Source organism: Coregonus clupeaformis, unplaced genomic scaffold (assembly GCF_020615455.1).
Source record: "Coregonus clupeaformis isolate EN_2021a unplaced genomic scaffold, ASM2061545v1 scaf0060, whole genome shotgun sequence".
Lineage (NCBI taxonomy): Eukaryota > Metazoa > Chordata > Actinopteri > Salmoniformes > Salmonidae > Coregonus > Coregonus clupeaformis.
The window spans coordinates 745,001-762,578 of NW_025533515.1; the positions used below are offsets into that span (position 1 = coordinate 745,001).

Here is a 17,578-nt window from a genome sequence, read left to right on the forward strand (position 1 = left end):
CTGGGAACAGCAGGTAATTATACATCTATAACACCTATTAACAGTCCTGGAGGACAGCTGGTCTGGGAACAGCAGGTAATTATACATCTATAAAACCTATTAACAGTCCTGGAGGACAGCTGGTCTGGGAACAGCAGGTAATTATACATCTATAACACCTATTAACAGTCCTGGAGGACAGCTGGTCTGGGAACAGCAGGTAATTATACATCTATAACACCTATTAACAGTCCTGGAGGACAGCTGGTCTGGGAACAGCAGGTAATTATACATCTATAACACCTATTAACAGTCCTGGAGGACAGCTGGTCTGGGAACAGCAGGTAATTATACATCTATAAAACCTATTAACAGTCCTGGAGGACAGCTGGTCTGGGAACAGCAGGTAATTATACATCTATAACACCTATTAACAGTCCTGGAGGACAGCTGGTCTGGGAACAGCAGGTAATTATACATCTATAACACCTATTAACAGTCCTGGAGGACAGCTGGTCTGGGAACAGCAGGTAATTATACATCTATAACACCTATTAACAGTCCTGGAGGACAGCTGGTCTGGGAACAGCAGGTAATTATACATCTATAACACCTATTAACAGTCCTGGAGGACAGCTGGTCTGGGAACAGCAGGTAATTATACATCTATAAAACCTATTAACAGTCCTGGAGGACAGCTGGTCTGGGAACAGCAGGTAATTATACATCTATAACACCTATTAACAGTCCTGGAGGACAGCTGGTCTGGGAACAGCAGGTAATTATACATCTATAACACCTATTAACAGTCCTGGAGGACAGCTGGTCTGGGAACAGCAGGTAATTATACATCTATAACACCTATTAACAGTCCTGGAGGACAGCTGGTCTGGGAACAGCAGGTAATTATACATCTATAACACCTATTAACAGTCCTGGAGGACAGCTGGTCTGGGAACAGCAGGTAATTATACATCTATAACACCTATTAACAGTCCTGGAGGACAGCTGGTCTGGGAACAGCAGGTAATTATACATCTATAACACCTATTAACAGTCCTGGAGGACAGCTGGTCTGGGAACAGCAGGTAATTATACATCTATAACACCTATTAACAGTCCTGGAGGACAGCTGGTCTGGGAACAGCAGGTAATTATACATCTATAACACCTATTAACAGTCCTGGAGGACAGCTGGTCTGGGAACAGCAGGTAATTATACATCTATAACACCTATTAACAGTCCTGGGGGACAGCTGGTCTGGGAACAGCAGGTAATTATACATCTATAACACCTATTAACAGTCCTGGAGGACAGCTGGTCTGGGAACAGCAGGTAATTATACATCTATAACACCTATTAACAGTCCTGGAGGACAGCTGGTCTGGGAACAGCAGGTAATTATACATCTATAACACCTATTAACAGTCCTGGAGGACAGCTGGTCTGGGAACAGCAGGTAATTATACATCTATAACACCTATTAACAGTCCTGGAGGACAGCTGGTCTGGGAACAGCAGGTAATTATACATCTATAACACCTATTAACAGTCCTGGAGGACAGCTGGTCTGGGAACAGCAGGTAATTATACATCTATAACACCTATTAACAGTCCTGGAGGACAGCTGGTCTGGGAACAGCAGGTAATTATACATCTATAACACCTATTAACAGTCCTGGAGGACAGCTGGTCTGGGAACAGCAGGTAATTATACATCTATAACACCTATTAACAGTCCTGGAGGACAGCTGGTCTGGGAACAGCAGGTAATTATACATCTATAACACCTATTAACAGTCCTGGAGGACAGCTGGTCTGGGAACAGCAGGTAATTATACATCTATAACACCTATTAACAGTCCTGGAGGACAGCTGGTCTGGGAACAGCAGGTAATTATACATCTATAACACCTATTAACAGTCCTGGAGGACAGCTGGTCTGGGAACAGCAGGTAATTATACATCTATAACACCTATTAACAGTCCTGGAGGACAGCTGGTCTGGGAACAGCAGGTAATTATACATCTATAACACCTATTAACAGTCCTGGAGGACAGCTGGTCTGGGAACAGCAGGTAATTATACATCTATAACACCTATTAACAGTCCTGGAGGACAGCTGGTCTGGGAACAGCAGGTAATTATACATCTATAACACCTATTAACAGTCCTGGAGGACAGCTGGTCTGGGAACAGCAGGTAATTATACATCTATAACACCTATTAACAGTCCTGGAGGACAGCTGGTCTGGGAACAGCAGGTAATTATACATCTATAACACCTATTAACAGTCCTGGAGGACAGCTGGTCTGGGAACAGCAGGTAATTATACATCTATAACACCTATTAACAGTCCTGGAGGACAGCTGGTCTGGGAACAGCAGGTAATTATACATCTATAACACCTATTAACAGTCCTGGAGGACAGCTGGTCTGGGAACAGCAGGTAATTATACATCTATAACACCTATTAACAGTCCTGGAGGACAGCTGGTCTGGGAACAGCAGGTAATTATACATCTATAACACCTATTAACAGTCCTGGAGGACAGCTGGTCTGGGAACAGCAGGTAATTATACATCTATAACACCTATTAACAGTCCTGGAGGACAGCTGGTCTGGGAACAGCAGGTAATTATACATCTATAACACCTATTAACAGTCCTGGAGGACAGCTGGTCTGGGAACAGCAGGTAATTATACATCTATAACACCTATTAACAGTCCTGGGGGACAGCTGGTCTGGGAACAGCAGGTAATTATACATCTATAACACCTATTAACAGTCCTGGAGGACAGCTGGTCTGGGAACAGCAGGTAATTATACATCTATAACACCTATTAACAGTCCTGGAGGACAGCTGGTCTGGGAACAGCAGGTAATTATACATCTATAACACCTATTAACAGTCCTGGAGGACAGCTGGTCTGGGAACAGCAGGTAATTATACATCTATAACACCTATTAACAGTCCTGGAGGACAGCTGGTCTGGGAACAGCAGGTAATTATACATCTATAACACCTATTAACAGTCCTGGAGGACAGCTGGTCTGGGAACAGCAGGTAATTATACATCTATAACACCTATTAACAGTCCTGGAGGACAGCTGGTCTGGGAACAGCAGGTAATTATACATCTATAACACCTATTAACAGTCCTGGGGGACAGCTGGTCTGGGAACAGCAGGTAATTATACATCTATAACACCTATTAACAGTCCTGGAGGACAGCTGGTCTGGGAACAGCAGGTAATTATACATCTATAACACCTATTAACAGTCCTGGAGGACAGCTGGTCTGGGAACAGCAGGTAATTATACATCTATAACACCTATTAACAGTCCTGGAGGACAGCTGGTCTGGGAACAGCAGGTAATTATACATCTATAACACCTATTAACAGTCCTGGAGGACAGCTGGTCTGGGAACAGCAGGTAATTATACATCTATAACACCTATTAACAGTCCTGGAGGACAGCTGGTCTGGGAACAGCAGGTAATTATACATCTATAACACCTATTAACAGTCCTGGAGGACAGCTGGTCTGGGAACAGCAGGTAATTATACATCTATAACACCTATTAACAGTCCTGGAGGACAGCTGGTCTGGGAACAGCAGGTAATTATACATCTATAACACCTATTAACAGTCCTGGAGGACAGCTGGTCTGGGAACAGCAGGTAATTATACATCTATAACACCTATTAACAGTCCTGGAGGACAGCTGGTCTGGGAACAGCAGGTAATTATACATCTATAACACCTATTAACAGTCCTGGAGGACAGCTGGTCTGGGAACAGCAGGTAATTATACATCTATAACACCTATTAACAGTCCTGGAGGACAGCTGGTCTGGGAACAGCAGGTAATTATACATCTATAACACCTATTAACAGTCCTGGAGGACAGCTGGTCTGGGAACAGCAGGTAATTATACATCTATAACACCTATTAACAGTCCTGGAGGACAGCTGGTCTGGGAACAGCAGGTAATTATACATCTATAACACCTATTAACAGTCCTGGAGGACAGCTGGTCTGGGAACAGCAGGTAATTATACATCTATAACACCTATTAACAGTCCTGGAGGACAGCTGGTCTGGGAACAGCAGGTAATTATACATCTATAACACCTATTAACAGTCCTGGAGGACAGCTGGTCTGGGAACAGCAGGTAATTATACATCTATAACACCTATTAACAGTCCTGGAGGACAGCTGGTCTGGGAACAGCAGGTAATTATACATCTATAACACCTATTAACAGTCCTGGAGGACAGCTGGTCTGGGAACAGCAGGTAATTATACATCTATAACACCTATTAACAGTCCTGGAGGACAGCTGGTCTGGGAACAGCAGGTAATTATACATCTATAACACCTATTAACAGTCCTGGAGGACAGCTGGTCTGGGAACAGCAGGTAATTATACATCTATAACACCTATTAACAGTCCTGGAGGACAGCTGGTCTGGGAACAGCAGGTAATTATACATCTATAACACCTATTAACAGTCCTGGAGGACAGCTGGTCTGGGAACAGCAGGTAATTATACATCTATAACACCTATTAACAGTCCTGGAGGACAGCTGGTCTGGGAACAGCAGGTAATTATACATCTATAACACCTATTAACAGTCCTGGAGGACAGCTGGTCTGGGAACAGCAGGTAATTATACATCTATAACACCTATTAACAGTCCTGGAGGACAGCTGGTCTGGGAACAGCAGGTAATTATACATCTATAACACCTATTAACAGTCCTGGAGGACAGCTGGTCTGGGAACAGCAGGTAATTATACATCTATAACACCTATTAACAGTCCTGGAGGACAGCTGGTCTGGGAACAGCAGGTAATTATACATCTATAACACCTATTAACAGTCCTGGAGGACAGCTGGTCTGGGAACAGCAGGTAATTATACATCTATAACACCTATTAACAGTCCTGGAGGACAGCTGGTCTGGGAACAGCAGGTAATTATACATCTATAACACCTATTAACAGTCCTGGAGGACAGCTGGTCTGGGAACAGCAGGTAATTATACATCTATAACACCTATTAACAGTCCTGGAGGACAGCTGGTCTGGGAACAGCAGGTAATTATACATCTATAACACCTATTAACAGTCCTGGAGGACAGCTGGTCTGGGAACAGCAGGTAATTATACATCTATAACACCTATTAACAGTCCTGGAGGACAGCTGGTCTGGGAACAGCAGGTAATTATACATCTATAACACCTATTAACAGTCCTGGAGGACAGCTGGTCTGGGAACAGCAGGTAATTATACATCTATAACACCTATTAACAGTCCTGGAGGACAGCTGGTCTGGGAACAGCAGGTAATTATACATCTATAACACCTATTAACAGTCCTGGAGGACAGCTGGTCTGGGAACAGCAGGTAATTATACATCTATAACACCTATTAACAGTCCTGGAGGACAGCTGGTCTGGGAACAGCAGGTAATTATACATCTATAACACCTATTAACAGTCCTGGAGGACAGCTGGTCTGGGAACAGCAGGTAATTATACATCTATAACACCTATTAACAGTCCTGGAGGACAGCTGGTCTGGGAACAGCAGGTAATTATACATCTATAACACCTATTAACAGTCCTGGAGGACAGCTGGTCTGGGAACAGCAGGTAATTATACATCTATAACACCTATTAACAGTCCTGGAGGACAGCTGGTCTGGGAACAGCAGGTAATTATACATCTATAACACCTATTAACAGTCCTGGAGGACAGCTGGTCTGGGAACAGCAGGTAATTATACATCTATAACACCTATTAACAGTCCTGGAGGACAGCTGGTCTGGGAACAGCAGGTAATTATACATCTATAACACCTATTAACAGTCCTGGAGGACAGCTGGTCTGGGAACAGCAGGTACGGAGACTGTAACGCTTAATTAGCTCAGCTGGTAGAGGATGGAGCTTGTAACGCCAGGGTAGTGGGTTCGATCCCCGGGACCACCCATACGTAAAAATGTATGCACACATGACTGTAACTCGCTTTGGATAAAAGCGTCTTCTAAATGGCATATTATTATTATATTATTATTACTCTTTAAAGGCCCAGTGCGGTCAAAAATGTGGTTTTCCAGTGTTTTATATACATTTCCACATGAATGATGATAATGCCCTTTTAGGTTTGTGTAAAAAGACCGCCAGAAATGTCAGCTTGTTTTGGTGGGATGGAGTTTTGACCTGCCTGGTGACATCACCAGGCGGTAAATGAGTTAATAGACCAATAAGGAAGAGTTCCAAACCTCTCTGCCAATAACAGCTCGTTTTCAGTTTCCCCCTCCCCACTCAGTCCCAGCAAAATTCTTGCTTGAGAAATTGCTCTTTGCTAAGAAGCTATTTTTGTTTCTTTTTGACCATTTTAATTTAAAACAATCACAGTAAGTTACTTAATTGTTACCCAGAAATGATTTGATATTGAAATAAAAAATGGCTGCATTGGACCTATACCACTAGAACTGCCTGACCTTTCAGCCTATCAGTACTCGCTAGAGAACGCTGCCGGGGCGTCCCTTTCAGCCTATCAGTACCCGCTAGAGAACGCTGCCGGGGCGTCCCTTTCAGCCTATCAGTACCCGCTAGAGAACGCTGCCGGGCGTCCCTTTCAGCCTATCAGTACCCGCTAGAGAACGCTGCCGGGCGTCCCTTTCAGCCTATCAGTACCCGCTAGAGAACGCTGCCGGGCGTCCCTTTCAGCCTATCAGTACCCGCTAGAGAACGCTGCCGGGCGTCCCTTTCAGCCTATCAGTACCCGCTAGAGAACGCTGCCGGGCGTCCCTTTCAGCCTATCAGTACCCGCTAGAGAACGCTGCCGGGCGTCCCTTTCAGCCTATCAGTACCCGCTAGAGAACGCTGCCGGGCGTCCCTTTCAGCCTATCAGTACCCGCTAGAGAACGCTGCCGGGCGTCCCTTTCAGCCTATCAGTACCCGCTAGAGAACGCTGCCGGGCGTCCCTTTCAGCCTATCAGTACCCGCTAGAGAACGCTGCCGGGCGTCCCTTTCAGCCTATCAGTACCCGCTAGAGAACGCTGCCGGGCGTCCCTTTCAGCCTATCAGTACCCGCTAGAGAACGCTGCCGGGCGTCCCTTTCAGCCTATCAGTACCCGCTAGAGAACGCTGCCGGGCGTCCCTTTCAGCCTATCAGTACCCGCTAGAGAACGCTGCCGGGCGTCCCTTTCAGCCTATCAGTACCCGCTAGTGAACGCTGCTGGGCGTCCCTTTCAGCCTATCAGTACCCGCTAGAGAACGCTGCCGGGCGTCCCTTTCAGCCTATCAGTACCCGCTAGAGAACGCTGCCGAGCGTTACATCGACCTATTCATCATTCCGTTAGGCCTAATTTACAGGAAATTCGATTGTGAAGTAACTTGCACAATTATCGCCCGTTCATCCATGTGTCGTTCACTCAGTGGTCAGGCATCGTTTGCTTCGCTGGATAGAGTTAAGGATGTTTTGCATTATTCTAAAGGCCACTGCAGCATGTAGCATGTTTTCGTTTGCCTCTACGATACCTTTGATTAGTAATAGAGTTATAGCAATTGTAAGAAGATTCAGGGAGGACATGGCACATTCTAAAATGTATTTACATAATCAAACGTCAGTGGCTGTTGGCCTATGGCGGTTCTAGTGTTAGAGTTAACCTGACCTATACTTTTCCAACCTAGCCTGATCCCAGATCTGTTTGTTCTGTCTTGAGAACTCCTATGGTCATTGTCAAGACGGCACAAACAGATCTCTGACCAGATCTCCAACCTCTCTATTCAGTGTTCAGCCTAGTATTGACACACGTTTCCCCTGTAGTTCTGCACGCCCATCGCCTCTGCCTGGTTGGTTGGCGGGGGGAAGGTGACGGCCATCAGCCTGTTTGATGACACGCCCTACAGCAGTCGCGCTGACGCGGAGGAGCAGGAAGAGGAGGATGAGGACATTATGGAGGCTGCTCGGGAAGCTACTGAGTCCAGCGTATACCTGGGTAGGTAAACCCTGACCTCTGACCTCTAAACCCTGACTCTAACGCACGGACACCGTAGCCTACACATTCACAATGGAGGAGGTGGAGCTACGGAGTCCAGCATATACCTGGGTGACCAAACATATGATAGTTAACAGACACCAGACACTGTACTGTCAGTCACTATGGGGGTGCTGTTTCATTGATCTGTACCTAGACAGCTTGCTATCTGCTGGCAGACTCACCAGACGGTCCTCAGGGGAATGACTTCCTCACACACCTGGAATGTGTGTATTAATGTGTCTGACTGTGTTAGTGTCAGTGCTAACCCTCTCCCCAGGTCCTGTGGTTGGTTGTCAGTGCTAACCCTCTCCCCAGGTCCTGTGGTTGGTTGTCAGTGCTAACCCTCTCCCCAGGTCCTGTGGTTGGTTGTCAGTGCTAACCCTCTCCCCAGGTCCTGTGGTTGGTTGTCAGTGCTAACCCTCTCCCCAGGTCCTGTGGTTGGTTGTCAGTGCTAACCCTCTCCCCAGGTCCTGTGGTTGTTAGTGTCAGTGCTAACCCTCTCCCCAGGTCCTGTGGTTGTTTGTTAGTGTCAGTGCTAACCCTCTCCCCAGGTCCTGTGGTTGGTTGTTAGTGTCAGTGCTAACCCTCTCCCCAGGTCCTGTGGTTGGTTGTCAGTGCTAAGCCTCTCCCCAGGTCCTGTGGTTGGTTGTCAGTGCTAACCCTCTCCCCAGGTCCTGTGGTTGGTTGTCAGTGCTAACCCTCTCCCCAGGTCCTGTGGTTGGTTGTCAGTGCTAAGCCTCTCCCCAGGTCCTGTGGTTGGTTGTCAGTGCTAACCCTCTCCCCAGGTCCTGTGGTTGGTTGTTAGTGCTAACCCTCTCCCCAGGTCCTGTGGTTGGTTGTCAGTGCTAACCCTCTCCCCAGGTCCTGTGGTTGGTTGTCAGTGCTAACCCTCTCCCCAGGTCCTGTGGTTGGTTGTCAGTGCTAACCCTCTCCCCAGGTCCTGTGGTTGGTTGTCAGTGCTAAGCCTCTCCCCAGGTCCTGTGGTTGGTTGTCAGTGCTAACCCTCTCCCCCAGGTCCTGTGGTTGGTTGTCAGTGCTAACCCTCTCCCCAGGTCCTGTGGTTGGTTGTCAGTGCTAACCCTCTCCCCCAGGTCCTGTGGTTGGTTGTCAGTGCTAACCCTCTCCCCAGGTCCTGTGGTTGGTTGTCAGTGCTAACCCTCTCCCCAGGTCCTGTGGTTGGTTGTCAGTGCTAACCCTCTCCCCAGGTCCTGTGGTTGGTTGTCAGTGCTAACCCTCTCCCCAGGTCCTGTGGTTGGTTGTCAGTGCTAACCCTCTCCCCAGGTCCTGTGGTTGGTTGTCAGTGCTAACCCTCTCCCCAGGTCCTGTGGTTGGTTGTCAGTGCTAACCCTCTCCCCAGGTCCTGTGGTTGGTTGTCAGTGCTAACCCTCTCCCCAGGTCCTGTGGTTGGTTGTCAGTGCTAACCCTCTCCCCAGGTCCTGTGGTTGGTTGTTAGTGTCAGTGCTAACCCTCTCCCCAGGTCCTGTGGTTGGTTGTCAGTGCTAACCCTCTCCCCCAGGTCCTGTGGTTGGTTGTTAGTGTCAGTGCTAAGCCTCTCCCCAGGTCCTGTGGTTGGTTGTTAGTGTCAGTGCTAACCCTCTCCCCAGGTCCTGTGGTTGGTTGTTAGTGTCAGTGCTAACCCTCTCCCCAGGTCCTGTGGTTGGTTGTTAGTGTCAGTGCTAACCCTCTCCCCAGGTCCTGTGGTTGGTTGTCAGTGCTAACCCTCTCCCCCAGGTCCTGTGGTTGGTTGTCAGTGCTAACCCTCTCCCCCAGGTCCTGTGGTTGGTTGTCAGTGCTAACCCGCTCCCCAGGTCCTGTGGTTGGTTGTCAGTGCTAACCCTCTCCCCAGGTCCTGTGGTTGGTTGTCAGTGCTAACCCTCTCCCCAGGTCCTGTGGTTGGTTGTCAGTGCTAACCCTCTCCCCAGGTCCTGTGGTTGGTTGTTAGTGCTAACCCTCTCCCCAGGTCCTGTGGTTGGTTGTTAGTGCTAACCCTCTCCCCAGGTCCTGTGGTTGGTTGTCAGTGCTAACCCTCTCCCCAGGTCCTGTGGTTGGTTGTCAGTGCTAACCCTCTCCCCCAGGTCCTGTGGTTGGTTGTGTCAGTGCTAACCCTCTCCCCCAGGTCCTGTGGTTGGTTGTGTCAGTGCTAACCCTCTCCCCCAGGTCCTGTGGTTGGTAGTGTCAGTGCTAACCCTCTCCCCAGGTCCTGTGGTTGGTTGTGTCAGTGCTAACCCTCTCCCCCAGGTCCTGTGGTTGGTTGTCAGTGCTAACCCTCTCCCCAGGTCCTGTGGTTGGTTGTCAGTGCTAACCCTCTCCCCAGGTCCTGTGGTTGGTTGTCAGTGCTAACCCTCTCCCCAGGTCCTGTGGTTGGTTGTCAGTGCTAACCCTCTCCCCAGGTCCTGTGGTTGGTTGTCAGTGCTAACCCTCTCCCCAGGTCCTGTGGTTGGTTGTCAGTGCTAACCCTCTCCCCAGGTCCTGTGGTTGGTTGTCAGTGCTAACCCTCTCCCCAGGTCCTGTGGTTGGTTGTTAGTGCTAACGCTCTCCCCGAGGTCCTGTGGTTGGTTGTCAGTGCTAACCCTCTCCCCAGGTCCTGTGGTTGGTTGTCAGTGCTAACCCTCTCCCCAGGTCCTGTGGTTGGTTGTCAGTGCTAACCCTCTCCCCAGGTCCTGTGGTTGGTTGTTAGTGCTAACCCTCTCCCCAGGTCCTGTGGTTGGTTGTGTCAGTGCTAACCCTCTCCCCAGGTCCTGTGGTTGGTTGTCAGTGCTAACCCTCTCCCCAGGTTCTGTGGTTGGTTGTCAGTGCTAACCCTCTCCCCAGGTCCTGTGGTTGGTTGTCAGTGCTAACCCTCTCCCCAGGTCCTGTGGTTGGTTGTCAGTGCTAACCCTCTCCCCCAGGTCCTGTGGTTGGTTGTGTCAGTGCTAACCCTCTCCCCAGGTCCTGTGGTTGTTTGTTAGTGTCAGTGCTAACCCTCTCCCCAGGTCCTGTGGTTGGTTGTTAGTGCTAACCCTCTCCCCCAGGTCCTGTGGTTGTTTGTTAGTGTCAGTGCTAACCCTCTCCCCAGGTCCTGTGGTTGGTTGTTAGTGTCAGTGCTAACCCTCTCCCCAGGTCCTGTGGTTGGTTGTTAGTGTCAGTGCTAACCCTCTCCCCAGGTCCTGTGGTTGGTTGTTAGTGTCAGTGCTAAGCCTCTCCCCAGGTCCTGTGGTTGGTTGTTAGTGTCAGTGCTAACCCTCTCCCCAGGTACTGTGGTTGGTTGTTAGTGTCAGTGCTAACCCTCTCCCCAGGTCCTGTGGTTGGTTGTCAGTGCTAACCCTCTCCCCCAGGTCCTGTGGTTGTTTGTTAGTGTCAGTGCTAACCCTCTCCCCAGGTCCTGTGGTTGGTTGTTAGTGTCAGTGCTAACCCTCTCCCCAGGTCCTGTGGTTGGTTGTTAGTGTCAGTGCTAACCCCTCTCCCCAGGTCCTGTGGTTGGTTGTTAGTGTCAGTGCTAACCCTCTCCCCAGGTCCTGTGGTTGGTTGTTAGTGTCAGTGCTAACCCTCTCCCCAGGTCCTGTGGTTGGTTGTCAGTGCTAACCCTCTCCCCAGGTCCTGTGGTTGGTTGTCAGTGCTAACCCTCTCCCCAGGTCCTGTGGTTGGTTGTCAGTGCTAACCCTCTCCCCAGGTCCTGTGGTTGGTTGTCAGTGCTAACCCTCTCCCCAGGTCCTGTGGTTGGTTGTCAGTGCTAACCCTCTCCCCAGGTCCTGTGGTTGTTAGTGTCAGTGCTAACCCTCTCCCCAGGTCCTGTGGTTGGTTGTCAGTGCTAACCCTCTCCCCAGGTCCTGTGGTTGGTTGTCAGTGCTAACCCTCTCCCCAGGTCCTGTGGTTGGTTGTTAGTGCTAACCCTCTCCCCAGGTCCTGTGGTTGGTTGTCAGTGCTAACCCTCTCCCCAGGTCCTGTGGTTGGTTGTCAGTGCTAACCCTCTCCCCCAGGTCCTGTGGTTGGTTGTTAGTGCTAACCCTCTCCCCAGGTCCTGTGGTTGGTTGTCAGTGCTAACCCTCTCCCCAGGTCCTGTGGTTGGTTGTCAGTGCTAACCCTCTCCCCAGGTCCTGTGGTTGGTTGTCAGTGCTAACCCTCTCCCCAGGTCCTGTGGTTGGTTGTCAGTGCTAACCCTCTCCCCAGGTCCTGTGGTTGGTTGTCAGTGCTAACCCTCTCCCCCAGGTCCTGTGGTTGGTTGTGTCAGTGCTAACCCTCTCCCCAGGTCCTGTGGTTGTTTGTTAGTGTCAGTGCTAACCCTCTCCCCAGGTCCTGTGGTTGGTTGTTAGTGCTAACCCTCTCCCCCAGGTCCTGTGGTTGTTTGTTAGTGTCAGTGCTAACCCTCTCCCCAGGTCCTGTGGTTGGTTGTCAGTGCTAACCCTCTCCCCAGGTCCTGTGGTTGGTTGTCAGTGCTAACCCTCTCCCCAGGTCCTGTGGTTGGTTGTCAGTGCTAACCCTCTCCCCAGGTCCTGTGGTTGGTTGTCAGTGCTAACCCTCTCCCCCAGGTCCTGTGGTTGTTTGTTAGTGTCAGTGCTAACCCTCTCCCCAGGTCCTGTGGTTGGTTGTTAGTGTCAGTGCTAACCCTCTCCCCAGGTCCTGTGGTTGTTTGTTAGTGTCAGTGCTAACCCTCTCCCCCAGGTCCTGTGGTTGGTTGTTAGTGTCAGTGCTAACCCTCTCCCCAGGTCCTGTGGTTGGTTGTTAGTGTCAGTGCTAACCCTCTCCCCAGGTCCTGTGGTTGGTTGTTAGTGTCAGTGCTAACCCTCTCCCCAGGTCCTGTGGTTGGTTGTTAGTGTCAGTGCTAACCCTCTCCCCAGGTCCTGTGGTTGGTTGTTAGTGTCAGTGCTAACCCTCTCCCCAGGTCCTGTGGTTGGTTGTTAGTGTCAGTGCTAACCCTCTCCCCCAGGTCCTGTGGTTGGTTGTTAGTGTCAGTGCTAACCCTCTCCCCAGGTCCTGTGGTTGGTTGTTAGTGTCAGTGCTAACCCTCTCCCCAGGTCCTGTGGTTGGTTGTCAGTGCTAACCCTCTCCCCCAGGTCCTGTGGTTGTTTGTTAGTGTCAGTGCTAACCCTCTCCCCAGGTCCTGTGGTTGGTTGTTAGTGTCAGTGCTAACCCTCTCCCCAGGTCCTGTGGTTGGTTGTTAGTGTCAGTGCTAACCCTCTCCCCAGGTCCTGTGGTTGGTTGTTAGTGTCAGTGCTAACCCTCTCCCCCAGGTCCTGTGGTTGGTTGTTAGTGTCAGTGCTAAGCCTCTCCCCAGGTCCTGTGGTTGTTAGTGTCAGTGCTAAGCCTCTCCCCAGGTCCTGTGGTTGTTAGTGTCAGTGCTAACCCTCTCCCCAGGTCCTGTGGTTGTTAGTGTCAGTGCTAAGCCTCTCCCCAGGTCCTGTGGTTGTTAGTGTCAGTGCTAAGCCTCTCCCCAGGTCCTGTGGTTGGTTGTTAGTGTCAGTGCTAAGCCTCTCCCCAGGTCCTGTGGTTGGTTGTTAGTGTCAGTGCTAAGCCTCTCCCCAGGTCCTGTGGTTGTTAGTGTCAGTGCTAAGCCTCTCCCCAGGTCCTGTGGTTGTTAGTGTCAGTGCTAAGCCTCTCCCCAGGTCCTGTGGTTGGTTGTTAGTGTCAGTGCTAACCCTCTCCCCCAGGTCCTGTGGTTGGTTGTTAGTGTCAGTGCTAAGCCTCTCCCCAGGTCCTGTGGTTGTTAGTGTCAGTGCTAAGCCTCTCCCCAGGTCCTGTGGTTGTTAGTGTCAGTGCTAAGCCTCTCCCCAGGTCCTGTGGTTGGTTGTTAGTGTCAGTGCTAACCCTCTCCCCCAGGTCCTGTGGTTGGTTGTTAGTGTCAGTGCTAACCCTCTCCCCCAGGTCCTGTGGTTGGTTGTTAGTGCCTACCCTCTCCTCTCCCAGATATGTACCATGGTCAGCTGTACCTGCAGTAGGGTGTGTGTTATCAGTAATAACTCTCTCCCTTTCGTGTGTGTTCCAGGTATGTATCAGGGTCAGCTGTACCTGCAGTCATCCGTCAAGATCTCAGAAAAGTTCCCATGTAAAGGCCTAAACGGGCCTGGCCCAGACCCGGACACCATCCCCACTATCAGATGGAAACCCCTCATACGTACGTACTTCTATGAGTATATTGGCACCAGAACTTTAATGACTGAGATATCCACACTCCATCCATGTTCCCTTAAATAGATTAATAGGTAATCTACCTGGAGTGATATCCAGCGCGCTACCAGGAAACGATATCCAGCGCGCTACCAGGAAACGATATCCAGCGCACTACCAGGAAACGATATCCAGCGTGCTACCTGGAAACGATATCCAGCGTGCTACAAGGAAACGATATCCAGCGTGCTACCAGGAAACGATATCCAGCGTGCTACCTGGAAACGATATCCAGCGTGCTACCTGGAAACAATATCCAGCGTGCTACCAGGAAACGATATCCAGCGTGCTACCAGGAAACGATATCCAGCGTGCTACCAGGAAACGATATCCAGCATGCTACCTGGAAAAGATATCCAGCGTGCTACCAGGAAACGATATCCAGCGTGCTACCTGGAGTGATATAGCATGCTATCTGGAGCGATATCCAGCGTGCTACCTGGAGCGATATAGCATGCTATCTGGAGCGATATCCAGCGTGCTACCTGGAGCGATATCCAGCATGCTATCTGGCGCGGTAACAAGCGTGCTATCTGGCGCGGTAACAAGCGTGCTATCTATAATTAGTTTTAATGCAGTATCTCTTTAATGCAGATTCTCCATCTCGGACGCCTGTGCTGGTTGGTTCTGATGAGTTTGACAAGTGTCTGAACAACGACAAGTTCTCTCATGAAGAATACAGCAACGGAGCTCTGTCTGTCCTGCAGTACCCATATGGTAAGAACCTACTGTTATAACCTGTTATAACCTCAGATTATACTGTCTGTCCTGCATTACCCATATGGTAAGAACCTACTGCTGCTAAGCTTCCCAGTAAAGCAATAAAAACAAGTAAGCATCCCAAAAGAAAAGTGCTCAAAATAGCCCACGTTAACATATGTAGCTTAAGAAACAAGGTTCATGAAATCAATAATTTGCCAGTAACAGATGACATTCATATTCTGACTATCTCTGAAACTCACTTAGACAATACCTTTTGATGATACAGTGGTAGCAATACAAGGTTATAAGATCTACAGAAAATATAGAAATGCCAGTGGTGGAGGTGTTGCTGTTTATATACAGAACCACATTCCTGTGAAGATTAGAGAGGATCTCATGTTAAATACTGTTGAAGTAATATGGCTACAGGTTCACCTGCCTCACCTAAAGCCCATTCTGGTGGCAAGCTGCTATAGACCACCAAGTGCTAACAGGCAGTATCTGGATAACATGTGTGAAATACTTGATAATATATGTGATATCAATAGAGAGGTATACTTTTTGGGTGATTTAAATATTGACTGGCTTTCATCAAGCTGCCCACTCAAGAGAAAGCTTCAAACTGTAACTAGTGCCTGCAACCTGGTTCAGGTTATCAGTCAACCTACCAAGGTAGTTACAAACAGTACAGGAATTAAATCATCAACATGTATTGATCATATCTTTACTAATGCTGCAGAGATTTGTTTGAAAGCAGTATCCAGATCCATTGGATGTTGTGATCACAATATAGTAGCCATATCTAGGAAAACCAAAGTTCCAAAGGCTGGGCCTAATAGAGGCGATGGGCGTGCAGAACTACAGGGTTAACACACAACCGACCAATCAGCCTGTTACCAACCCTTAGTAAACTATTAGGAAAAATTGTGTTTGACCAGATACAATGCTATTTTACTGTAAACAAATTGACAACAAACTTCCAGCATGCTTATAGAAAAGGACATTCAACAAGCACAGCACTTACACAAATGACTGATGATTGGCTGAGAGAAATTGATGATAAAAAGATTGTGGGGGCTGTTTTGTTAGACTTCAGTGCGGCTTTTGACATTATCGATCATAGTCTGCTGCTGGAAAAACGTATGTGTTTTGGCTTTACACCCCCTGCTATAATGTGGATAAAGAGTTACCTGTCTAACAGAACACAGAGGGTGTTCTTTAATGGAAGCCTCTCCAACATAATCCAGGTAGAATCAGGAATTCCCCAGGGCAGCTGTCTAGGCCCATTTCTTTTTTCCTTATTTACTAACGACATGCCACTGGCTTTGAGTAAAGCCAGTGTGTCTATGTATGTGGATGACTCAACACTATACACGTCAGCTAATACAGCAACTTAAATAACTGCAACACTTAACAAAGAGCTGCAGTTAGTTTCAGAATGGGTGGCAAGGAATAAGTTAGTCCTGAATTTTTCCAAAACTAAAAGCATTGTATTTGGGTCACCTAAACCTCAACTACATCTCGTAATGAATAATGTGGAAATTGAGCAAGTTGAGGTGACTAAACTGCTTGGAGTGACCCTGGATTGTAGATTTTCATGGTCAAAGCATATTGATACAACAGTAGCTAAAATGGGGAGAAGCATGTCCATAATAAAGCGCTACTCTACCTTCTTAACAGCACTATCAACAAGGCAGGTCCTACAGGCTCTAGTTTTGTCGCACCTGGACTACTGTTCAGTAGTGTGGTCAGGCAGGAACTAATGGGGATCCATAATAAACCCCAGGAAGAGTAGCTGCTGCCTTGGCAGGAACTAATGGGGATCCATAATAAACCCCAGGAAGAGTAGCTGCTGCCTTGGCAGGAACTAATGGGGATCCATAATAAACCCCAGGAAGAGTAGCTGCTGCCTTGGCAGGAACTAATGGGGATCCATAATAAACCCCAGGAAGAGTAGCTGCTGCCTTGGCAGGAACTAATGGGGATCCATAATAAACCCCAGGAAGAGTAGCTGCTGCCTTGGCAGGAACTAATAGGGATCCATAATAAACCCCAGGAAGAGTAGCTGCTGCCTTGGCAGGAACTAATGGGGATCCATAATAAACCCCAGGAAGAGTAGCTGCTGCCTTGGCAGGAACTAATGGGGATCCATAACAAACCCCAGGAAGAGTAGCTGCTGCCTTGGCAGGAACTAATGGGGATCCATAACAAACCCCAGGAAGAGTAGCTGCTGCCTTGGCAGGAACTAATGGGGATCCATAATAAACCCCAGGAAGAGTAGCTGCTGCCTTGGTAGGAACTAATGGGGATCCATAATAAACCCCAGGAAGAGTAGCTGCTGCCTTGGCAGGAACTAATGGGGATCCATAATAAACCCCAGGGAAGAGTAGCTGCTGCCTTGGCAGGAACTAATGGGGATCCATAATAAACCCCAGGAAGAGTAGCTGCTGCCTTGGCAGGAACTAATGGGGATCCATAATAAACCCCAGGAAGAGTAGCTGCTGCCTTGGCAGGAACTAATGGGGATCCATAATAAACCCCAGGAAGAGTAGCTGCTGCCTTGGCAGGAAGTAATAGCGATCCATAATAAAACCCCAGGAAGAGTAGCTGCTGCCTTGGCAGGAACTAATGGGGATCCATAATAAACCCCAGGAAGAGTAGCTGCTGCCTTGGCAGGAACTAA

At 48.8% G+C, this 17,578-nt stretch overlaps 1 protein-coding gene across 1 annotated transcript in view; it reads left to right on the forward strand.

Moving 5' to 3' along the window:
• Nucleotides 1-17,578, forward strand: part of eif2ak3 (eukaryotic translation initiation factor 2-alpha kinase 3) — an 81,361-nt gene that overhangs the window by 47,071 nt on the left and 16,712 nt on the right. The window contains exons 6-8 of the mRNA XM_045212891.1: nucleotides 7,839-8,010; nucleotides 14,012-14,140; nucleotides 14,788-14,910. Of these exons, the coding sequence (XP_045068826.1) occupies nucleotides 7,839-8,010; nucleotides 14,012-14,140; nucleotides 14,788-14,910 (424 nt within the window). The remainder of the gene's footprint in view (nucleotides 1-7,838; nucleotides 8,011-14,011; nucleotides 14,141-14,787; nucleotides 14,911-17,578) is intronic.